At 51.0% G+C, this 11,452-nt stretch overlaps 1 protein-coding gene across 1 annotated transcript in view; it reads right to left on the bottom strand.

Annotated features, from left to right (window-relative positions):
• Positions 1-10,827, bottom strand: part of Adora2b (adenosine A2b receptor) — a 23,975-nt gene extending 13,148 nt beyond the window's left edge. The window contains exon 1 of the mRNA XM_010611485.3: positions 10,387-10,827. Coding sequence (XP_010609787.1) covers positions 10,387-10,721 — 335 coding nt within the window. The 5' untranslated portion in view covers positions 10,722-10,827. The remainder of the gene's footprint in view (positions 1-10,386) is intronic.
• Positions 10,828-11,452: the final 625 nt, after the last annotated feature.

Here is an 11,452-nt window from a genome sequence, read left to right as displayed (position 1 = left end):
AAAAAAAAAAAAAAAAAAAAAAAAAAAAAAAGCCTTCAGATGTATGAAAAAAATAGTTCTGAGCCATTTCCAACACCCGAGCAAGTATGATGTGTAAGAAGACAGAAAGTACCTCCCATATTCTCAAAAAGTCACCTAAGGCTGTATAGACAAACCAGCAAACACAGAAGCCCAGAATGAGGAAAAACAGAAAACCCAGAATGAAAGAAATGGTGGAAACACTCCTGGGGCACAGTGAAGGAAGCCACCACAGCGGCACACGCGGCGCTCCGCAGACACGTCAACATTTAGCAGTGATGAGCCTAAGGGTGTGGGAAAGCACATTTCCTCCTTTAACTTTCTGTTAATTTCCAGATGGAAATTCATGATCTAAACATGAAGCACAAGGCCCTGAGCTTGATCCCTGGTACCAAAAAATAAAAAATAAAATAAACACAAAGCAGACTAAAATGTGGCCTGATTTTGAGCAACTGACAGTATTTAAAACTAGCATCCATCCAAACTAGACTAATGCTCTAATGCTGTCGACTGAGAAGGATGCTGCAGTGGTAGGACTCTGTGCCCCAGTCAGCCATACTGTGTGTAAGACATATGCTGTTTATCCATCCATTTCCAGCTTCCAGATACTATATAAAATGCAAAAATTTTAGTAGTTATAAAATAAATGTAAATGGTATAAACTCTGACAGCATAAAAACAATGGTAGAATATTAATGTGTTCAGTACACAATTTGCAAAAGCCAGGCGTGGTAGCACATGCCTGTAATCCCAGCACTCAGGAAGCTGAGGCAGGAGGATTGCCATGAGTTTGAGTTTGAGGCCCTCATGGGCTACCTAGTGAGATCAAGGTTAATCAGGATGATAAAGCAAAAACAAAACACCCCACAACACTGTGTAGAGGTTTAAGAAATAGCAGTTGCCTCTGTTAGGCAAACTGGAGAACCAAAAATGAGTCAGCATGTAAGGCGCCTGCCCACAGAAAAGGTTTCAAAACGGTGGTTATTCACAGTACAGTGGATCCTTGACTTACTTGACTTACTTTTTACTTTTTTACTTTTACTTACTTTACACAGTTTACCCCCTTTCTCTTTCTCTCTCCTTCCTTCCGCCTTTCTTCTCTCTTCTCTCTCCTCTGTCCCACCCCCTCTTGTTTCTCTCTTTCTTTGGTACTGGAGAATCAAACCCAGGGAGCACTGAGATACATCCCCAGCTCTTTCTAAGACAGGGCTCTGCTCGATTGCCCAGGAGGGTCTCTACTTACGAGCTCCTGCCTTGGCCTTCCGAGCAGTTGGGATTACAAGTATGTGCTACCACACCCAGCCAGTGTGTATTTCTTTACAACAGCATGAATCAACAGCAATGTACACAAAGTAATAAACAGTTGATAGAAACTACAATGCAGAGACTTGGAAAGAAAGATGGTAACACACTTTTTCTTATTTTTCTTGACAGTAAACAGATACTATCTATAAATTGATGATATCAGAAATATAGGCTGAAATGTCCACAGGGAAAAAAAATCAAAATATAACCCAAAGGAGATGGAGTAGGGGAGAAGACATGCATGAACCACAGTCTGAGTCACACAGTCAAGAGTCAACAGATACTGCTTAGAGATGGTGACACAAAACCGAGGTCAAGTGACCCTGGAGAAATGCCAGCAGACAGTCTGGGAGCTGCCGGGACAGAGACAGGTGACTGTCAAGGGCAAGGGCCACTTTCACTTTCTCTTCAGTAGCCTTGAGTACTCCAGGGTGTTTTCTTTTGTGTCCAGTGGTTGGTTTCTAACTCAGAAAACAAACCCAAACTCAAACTCCACAGATTCACCAGTACCAAAAAGGACAAAACCCAAGCCCTCAGCAAGCCTCCAGGCACCTCTCGATCTGCAGGTCACCTCCTCTGCGGTGCTGCCACAGCTCTGGCTCTGGGTGCTCGCTCATGCTCAAGGGCCTTGTCTACACCCTGGGTGTGAGGATTCCACCTGAGGAGGCTCTGGCCCTCTGTTCCTGTGAACGCTCCACTCCCACCCCAAAGGCCCTTTCCTCCCACACATCCCACCTGCACAAGGATCAAGCACCAGCCCTCCAAAAAGCTCTCCACCTCCTCAAGCCAGAAAGCCCCAAAGCCCTCCTTGCACACCCGTGGGTCTATTCTAACTTTAATTATTGCCATCTGCCATGAGATTGCTGCTACCAATGACACTGTCTCCAGCCTGTTAGCTTCAGAGACCAAGAGTATATGCTTATCACTGCCCTGAGGGAAGGACAGCCATGTCCAAAGCTCAATTCCTGAAGGTCAGCCATGAGTCCGATCCAATGGGAAGTCTGGACCTCCGTGTTCCATCCAAGGAAGGAGGTGGATGAGATCTTCCACGGTTCTTACAGCTGTTCCTCGAATTCTGAGAGACGTATGCACCGTGGCCCAGGTACAGGTTTCTCTAACCTCATCTGGCCACATTACTCTTCAGCTGTAGTCTTCTCTGCCCCATGTAATATTTATAGGGCCCCACGACAACACTCTGCTGTCATTCATCTACTGCTGGACAGCACCATTCACAAAGGGTGACCCTGACAATCACCACAGCATTGGGAGTCATCCCCAAGCTGTTCACCCCTAGACACTGGATTGTCCAGCCACTTCTGTGTGACCCAGGCCAAACAGCTCTCTGAGCCCGTCTCCTCATCTATCAAACAGCTGCCCTCACAGAGCTGTAATAAAGATTAGCTGAGAGCTAATGGTGGTACATGCCTGTGATCTCAGCGTCTGGGAAACTGAGGTGGGAGGATTGCAAGTTTGAGCCTGTCTCAAAGCAAAAAATTAAAAATGGGCTGCTGGGAATGTAATTCAGTGCAAAGGTCCTAGGTTCAATCCCCAGGACCTGGGGTGGGGGGGGATTAGTCAGGTTAGGCATGCCTACAAAAAAGGTTTCAAAATGGCGGTTATTCACAGTACAGTGGACCCTTGACTTACGAACTTGATCAGTACCCCAGGCCTGGCTGTACCCAAGTCAATACAGCTGAGATCTGGATGTTTTCCTGGATATACGCTATAGATAACAAGAGGCAGATGAATCTTCCATTAACCTAATTAACCCAGTTATTTGTATGTCAGGCTGGTGGTAACATGAGGTGACTGTATTGAAAACAGCTGAGGACTTTATTTCCCCACAGCTGTCTCAGCAGGGTACAAGCATGCTGCAAAGCAAGCTAACAGATCAGAAGAGTGAGACACTGAGACAGTTTCACACGGGCCTGGCTAGAGGGGCCCCAGGAGATTAGGGACCCCAGGCACAGTTACTGAGAAAGGAATGCGGATCATGTCTTGTGAAACTGTTGTTTCCTTTTGTTTCTTCCCACAAGGTTGTTCTCTGGATAATCAAAGACAGCACCCCACGCTTTTCAAACGTGGATACAGAAGCTTCTGTAAGGTGCTGTCTCCCTGACAGGGCTGTCCCTAGGCAGCTGGCCATCTCCAGGAACTCAGAGCTGTAGTATAGCACTGCGGGGACAGCTCCAGGTCCCGGGTCCCAGGGTAGGGCCAGTAGTAGCTGGAAGGTCCCTCCTGCTCCTGCTCTCACCCCTCAGGGAACCTGTCCACAGTGCCAGTGCTTGCCACCTCCATCCACTCCATCTCCCATGTGTTCCTTATGACTGTCAGCTAGGTCAGGCCCGACTATTCCCCAGCCAGGGACAGGACCTTCAGGTACCCTCCAGACTCTATGACCCTCGTCCCAACCTGGTTCCAGAACAAATGAGAACTCGATGACCAGACCAGAGCCAGGTCCCTGCCTGGGCATGTGCGCTCCTTAGCAGGGCATCACACACCCAGGATCAAGCTTCCCCACGGCCCTGCCAAACTGGAGGCCCCTACATTAACATGGCCTCAGACCACAGCCACCTAGGCACCTGCTGCTGGACTGTGTTACTCCAGGCCAGAAGGTGGGACTGAAAGGACTGTAGTCTAACAATTCAGGATAAATGACAGCAAAGCAACACTCAGTCCCAGGTGATTCCTGGCCAGCACTAAGAGCAAAGTAGCCAGGGACAGGACCTTCAGGTACCCTCCAGACTCTATGACCCTCGTCCCAACCTGGTTCCAGGACAAACGAGAACTTGATGACCAGACCAGAGCCGGGTCCCTGCCTGGGCATGTGCGCTCCTAGCAGGGCATCACACACCCAGGATCAAGCTTCCCCACGGCCCTGCCAAACTGGAGGCCCCTACATTAACATGGCCTCAGACCACAGCCACCTAGGCACCTGCTGCTGGATTGTGTTACTCCAGGCCAGAAGGTGGGACTGAAAGGACTGTAGGCTAACAATTCAGGATAAATGACAGCAAAGCAACACTCAGTCCCAGGTGATTCCTGGTCAGCACTAAGAGCAAACAGTAGAACCTGCAGGCTGCACCCGAATGTCTGGAGCCACCCAGCGAGCCCAGCCCTCTGCTCCAGGCATGGGACTTGCCTAGTCATCCCAGGACACCTGTGACCACCCCTACCCTGTCCTCCCCCAGGCCTGTGAGGGATCCTCTCACGAGGATCATTTCCCTTTGCTTCTTCATTAAAATCTACTGGACCAGCCAGGTATGGTGGTGTACACCTGTAGTCCCAACTACTTGGGAGGCTGTATAGCAGGAGGATCACTTGAGCTGAAGAATTCAAGACCAGCCAGCAATACAGTAGACCGCTATCTCAAAAACAAACAAACAAGCAAACAAAATACTTATTGGACCAACTTTTCTTTTGAGATCATATCACTAGAGAGCTCTGACACTTATTATGAATCTGCCATCTTGGGCCCTCCCATCCCACATTCTTTATTTGCATTCCCCCCGCCTTGTCCCAGCTGTACCCTGGGTGAGACACACCCTGACCCAAGCCCTTCTCTCTCAGGCATTCGTCAGCAGTGTGGGTGCCTAGGCAGCGCGACGAGTGCTGGGTCCTAGAAAATGAGACCAAGCCTCGCCTCACAGAGTTCACACTCTGAGCAGAAAGATTCCACAACTAAATAAAGACATAATTTAATGGCGTAATTAGTTAGGGGCAAATAAATACAACAGCTGAGAGGTGCCTCTTCAGATTTGGGGGGTGGGGTAAAGCCGAGACTGCGTGGTGAGTAAGGCAGGACAGGGCCGAGGATGAGGTGGCAGACACCAGGTCACTCAGGCCGTTTGGATGTCACCCTAGGTGTCAATGCAGTGCTTTAAGGAAGTAAGCCTCTCCTCACAGAGTTCACACTCTGAGCAGAACGATTCCACAACTAAATAAAGACATAATTTAATGGCGTAATTAGTTAGGGGCAAATAAATACAACAGCTGAGAGGTGCCTCTTCAGATTTGGGGGGTGGGGTAAAGCCGAGACTGCGTGGTGAGTAAGGCAGGACAGGGCCGAGGATGAGGTGGCAGACACCAGGTCACTCAGGCCGTTTGGATGTCACCCTAGGTGTCACTGCAGTGCTTTAAGGAACGGAATGTGACTGTCCTATGTTTCAAATCATCCCCTCCAGCAGTTGTATGGAGAATGTTTACAGGGGAGTAAGAAACACAGCAGGGGCTCTGGGAGCCCAGTAGAATTTGGTGGTAAGGATTTAGCAAAGAGCTGCCAGGAGGGTACATGCAGTGGTCCAGGAAGTGACCACAAGATTCGGCCAAAAGAGAATGGTGTGTGCGTCACTAGACAGGAGCAGCCAGTGGTTCCCTGGTGACAATGGACGTACAGGAGACTAGATGATTTGTTAAGAGAGGTTTGCTGTGGAGGAAAGCACAGGTATGGTGCAGAGGGTATGGTTGAGGGACAGCTAATTTGGCATTTCTGTACTAATGTCTGATTTCCTGGGTTCACTCAACAAAGTGCCACACACTTGGTAGCTTAAAACAACAGAAATCTGGGCCAGGAATTTAGCTCAGTGGCACTGCACCTGCCTTGAAAGCAGTTTGATCCCCCATACCAAAAAACAAACAAGCAAACAAACAAACAAACAAAAAAACACCCAGAAATCTGTCACAATCCAGAGGCCAGAAATCTCCAGAGGCTCTTGCAGAGAATTTGTTCTGTCATTTCCAGTTTACTGGCTGCCCCTCTGCTGCTTGGCTGTGGCCCCAATGTCTCCAGTTTCTGCCTTCAACTTCACATGGCCTGCTCTGCATGTCTAACTATCTGATAAAGAGCAACTGCACTTACAGGCCACCCGGATAATCTGCGTAAGCCTCTCCTCTCGCCTCTCAAGAGCCATATAAGGGAAGTTCCTTCCTTCTGTCCCTTTCTACTTTCCTCCCTTACTTCTTTCTTTCTCTCCTTCTCTCATCCTTCTTTGTTTTTAACCATATAAAGGGCATATTTTTTGAAGGGCCACCATTCAGCCCAGGACTATAGGGATGATCTGGCAAAGAAAGATAATAGTGACTATGCAAGAGAAAGAAAGGAGAATAAGGAGGGGAGTGTTTGGGAAGGTTGGAGGGGTAAAACCCACAGCTGAATATTTTCCTTCCCATTTTATTTTTAAACAAGATTAACTGTAAATTTTATGGTATATGGTTTGGGGTTGTTTGTTTTTACAGTACTAGGGGTTGAACCAAAGGAGTACTGAAGATTTATTTCCACTAGTTTTTAAATTTTGAAACAGGGTCTCACTAAATTGCTCAGGCTGGCTTGGAACCTGCAATCTTCTTGCCTCAGCTCCCTGAGTACCTGGGATTACAGATCATGTCAGATGCAACTCAGTCTTCAAAAGTTTTGAAAAACATTCAGAATCCCCTGACAACTCCCACCCTAAATAGAGACCACATTTCTACCCCAGGCACAAAGTCTTGCTGAGAAATCTTTATTATCTACCTCCCACACTAGACATCTGAGCATAGCAAAGTCTCAGTGTGGCACTGGGCAGGAAGAGTGACAGGATCAGGGTCCAGGGACAGGACAGACAAACATGTCCCCTCCATTCTGGTGCTTGGCCAGCCAACCAAACACTCCCTTGCCAACACTCTCCTTCAGCTCCTCTGGGAAAAGAGCTGGCCTTCAGTGAAAGGGGAAACTGAGACCATGGAGCCAGGCAGGGAGAGCTCCCAGAAAGAGTGAGTCACACAGCCACCCCTGAGCTCAGCTGAGAGCGGCGTGAAAGGAAACAGGGTTAGATGTGGGAGGAGGAACCGGAACCGGAACCATCTAGAGGATGAAGTGACAGCCGGGCAGCTGCGGGCAGACACATCGCCCACCCCCCAGAGCCCATGAGCTTGCTTCCTGGCTTTGCCCACCTCCATCACCACCCACTCCTGACAGCTCCCTACACTGCACCCTCCTCAGGACTGTCTATGCACTGAACTAGAAGAAATAGACCTGTTTAGGGACACCTCTCCACCGAAGCAAAGCAGGGCCCGGTGTGAGCATCCCCTTTTCAAATCAGGCTAAAGGTAGCATTTTTAAAGCTTCATCTCTGGGCTCCCCTTTCCTCCTGTACCATTGTCTCCTTCACTTTAGTAACTATGTTGCCAACTAGGTGGTAGCTGGGGGCCTCACACTCACAGCCTTGAGGCATAGATACTTTTGAGCCCACAGGACCAGGGAACTGGAATCAAGCCCAAGAATGGCTTCTGCCCAGGCAGGAGGCACGCCAAGGCCTAAACTGCCCTTCTTCCAGTGATCTTCACAGAGAGACACCTTTTCCAAACAGGCACTTCTGACTTGACTCCACCTACAGCTCCACAAACCCTAGGAGGGCCTCAGAGCCAAGCCAGAGAAGTCACTATACTACCTAGCCCGTGTCAGCCAAGCAAAGGGAGCCTCAAGTCCTCCCAAATCTAGGAGGGTTCTCAAACTTTGGTAGAACTAGAAGATCCTGGCTAGATATCAATACTGGAACCACATACATACTCCACCCCAGATTCTGTTTCAGTAGGGTCAGATGTAATCTGCATTTTCTTTGAGACACTAGCCATAAACCTCTGGGCTCAAAAAATCCTCCTGCCTGGGCTTGGGATTTAGCTGCCTGCCTCACAAGTGCAAAGTACTGAGTTTGATCCCACATACCCCCCGCCCAAAAAAAATCTTCCTGCCACAGCCTCTGGGTATTTGGGCCTGCAGGCATGTGCATCTAGCTCCCTGTAATCTACATTTTTAACCTAGTCACCAAGGTCACACTCTGAACTGCTGAAACAGCTGAGGGCAGAAGGCCTGCCTCAGCTGCAAGCTCCCAGGAGAACTCGGGGAAACCAAGGACCTAAAGTAAAACTCCAGTCCACCAGGGTTGGGTGCCAGTGTCATGAGTGGGTCAGACACCCATTCCTTCCTGGGACAGGAGCTGGGTAGCTGCTTGTGCACCTCTCCTAGACCTCTGAGCTTTGCAGACAGGTCAGAAGACAGGGAGGGCAAGTCTTCAGGCAACCCCACTCAGTATTCTCCCTACCCCTCATCTACATCTTACACTCCTCCCTTAGCAAATGCAAAGAAGTTAGGAGCCTGTGATTCACATCTTTTCCCTTAAGACACCCACACCCATTTTTTTTCAAGACCCCACCCAGCACAAACCAGGACAAGAATGACCAGATTAAACTTTTATGAATTTCCTGATCTGTCCATGTGGCAGTAACTCCCAAGTGAACTGGAGCGTTTCTGAGTCTCTGCCAGGGGCAAGCCCAAGGGGCTTCCCTTAGATGGGCAACTCATGCCTGGGGACATGTGACTGTTCTGCTGCAAGCCAAAAAAAAAAGTCCAAAAGGCAATGAGTACCCACTAAGAAGGACAACAGTCAGGGTAGGGACCCATAAGAGAGACGAGAACGCTGTGCCACCCTCAGCCTAAGAAGTCCCTGGGCTCTGTCACACCTGATGGGAAGCATGGAAGCCTCCTGGTCTGATGCCAAGGGCAACAGCACACAAAACAGGCCAGACATGAACTGAAGGCTCATGGCCTGCCCAGCAAGAGGTTCCTGTTCCCACTGGGACCCAGGACACAACTTACAGGGACTAGGCTCAACATACCTCTTACTAAAAAGGCTTCTGGGAGCATCTGACTGCTCAATTCACACTAACACTTCCCTTACAACCACTTTACTACAGGCAGGATCCTCAGCCAGAAAAAGCAGTTTTTCTTCCTTTTTCAAACCTGGTACCACATAGCCTTGTGAGATGACCCGATGGAACAGGTGAGAACACAGTGCCAGCTGAGTTCCCATCCTGGTTCTGACACTCATAACTGAGACACCATCCTGTGCAATATTCCTGTCTTATGGGCCACCAGTTCCTCGTCTACAAGATGCAGGTAACAGCATCTGTCCTCTGGAATTACTACAAGAATTAAAGGATATACATTTAATTCAAGTTGTCCTGCATATAGTTGGCTCTTGATAAATGCATTCCTTCCCTTCCCACTCTCATAACTTAGCTTCCCTGCCTCAGCTCCAAATCTAAAATGATCTCAAGCTTACCTTAGAAACACCGACACCAAAGACAAAGAATAAATGTTTTCAACAAACCTTCAACTTTGAATTCATCGGCTACAAACGGGGATCCCCTCCCCTTCTTGGCTGGCTCCATCCCCTGAATTCTATGCCTTTTCAGTGTGGGAAAAGGGAGAGTTGATTTCAGCATATTCTGAGAAAGAGTGGACAAGTTTGCCCTCCAGTTTCCCAGAGTCCTGGAAGTGCTTGTAAACAGGGTTACACAAAAGAATGAAGGCTCTAAGGCCGCTCATTGATATTTGGTGAATCAATAGGCTCTGTAACTCTTAAAAGTATCTGGAGGTGATCTGACTCACCATTAAACATGCAGGGACCTGTGTCCACAGCGTTCCCCAAAGTATCCTGACACTTTCCCTCGCTCTGCCTGGCTGCCTCATTTAGCATCAGGCACGTTCTGAAGCTGGGTCGTGACTAGCGTCCATTCTAAAAAGCGCAAATTCCCAACGTCCGACGTGGCCTTGCCTTTGGTTGAAACCTGCCGACCCCCAGAATCCACCGGGCGGGTCTGGATCCGGTGCCCCGCTGTGGGGCGGCCGCTCTTTGACACCACCCCACCCCGGGGGTTGAGGGGGAGGAAACCGCCTTCGCCGCAGGGTGGAGAAGCGAGCACCCCTCTCGCTCCCGGGCTTCCGATGGGTAACCAGAGCTGGAGCTGCGTGCGCTTCCTGGAAACCCCTAGACTTGTCCCTACAGATCCCCTTGGAGGAACGCACACATTCAGGGCGTCCGCGGGGACAGAGACTGCCGGGTCCTGCACCGGGGCACCGAGGGGTCTCAGCAGCGTGGGCATAGTGATTTTAGGGATGACCAATACTCTCCAAGCTGGGAACCACAGCTCCGCGCGCCCCGCCGCCCCTACTCTGGCCCGTCTGGGGTCCCCGGGTTTGGAGACGGCGATTCTGCGGGGTTTGGCCGAGGACCCCACGCGCCTCACCTGAGCGGGACACGGATAGCCAAGTACCTGTCGACCGCCACTGCCAGGAGGCTGAAGATGGAGCTCTGTGTGAGCACGAGCACGAAGCAGGCGAGGAAGAGGCAGCTGTGGAAGTCCGTGCAGAAGCCCAGGCTGATGGTGATGGCAAAGGGGATGGCGAACAGCCCCACGGCCACGTCGGCCGCAGCCAGGGACACCAGGAAGTAGTTGGTGGGCGTCTGCAGCGCGCTCGACGAGCCCACCGCCGCGCACACCAGCACGTTACCGGTCACCGACAGCACGGCGATGGCCAACTCCAGCGCCACGTAGAGCGCGTCCTCAGTCTCTAGCGGCATGGCCGGGCCAGCTGGGCCCCGGGTACCTCCTACCAGCCTCGCGCCGGGCGCGGGACAGCCGCGTGGACCCCGCTAGGCATGGCCGGAGAGCCAGCACCGCACCTCAGTCAGCGGTGTCTGGGCGGCCGGGCTCTCGGGCTCCAGACCCGGGGGCTGGGGGCGGGGCCGAGATTGGACGGCAGCGCTCATTGGCCCTCGCCCCCGCCCGTCCCGCGAAGCACCACCCCGTCGCCCTAGCGGAGCTTCTTTAGGATCTAACAAGCTGCGGTTTCCAACTTTCCCTCCAGCTACAAAGTCGGAGGCTGAGTCCCGAGCGATCGGCTGTGCCCAGTTCTCGGGATAGGTACCCAGAGTTCCCGACAGACCCGGAGTTTGGGAGCAAAAGACAGAAGTGGAGAAGGGGCTTGCTCAAAGCCACTCCACGCCTGGTGAGGCGCGCGAGGTCCCCTGCAAGCGCGACGAGACTCTGCGGGGCCGAGGGAAGCGGCTGCTCGCACAGGTTCAGCACAGCGGCCGCCCGGGGCCGCTAGTTCCTACCTGCGATGCCGGGCAGGCCCAGACGGCGAGGTTCCCTCCCGCTGCACCTCGATCTCCGCCCCTCACCAGCCGCAGCCCCTCTGAAAGGCCTTGGGCCATACAACTCCTCGTACACCCACAAAGTACCAGTGTTCCCGGGTCCTCTTATTTTAATTCCTTTGGACGTAATCTCGATATGTAGCACAGATTGCCCT

This window comes from Fukomys damarensis, unplaced genomic scaffold (genome assembly GCF_012274545.1).
Source record: "Fukomys damarensis isolate Sample0158 unplaced genomic scaffold, DMR_v1.0_HiC HiC_scaffold_13, whole genome shotgun sequence".
In the NCBI taxonomy this organism is placed as follows: domain Eukaryota; kingdom Metazoa; phylum Chordata; class Mammalia; order Rodentia; family Bathyergidae; genus Fukomys; species Fukomys damarensis.
This window is presented reverse-complemented; position numbering and strand designations above follow the sequence as displayed.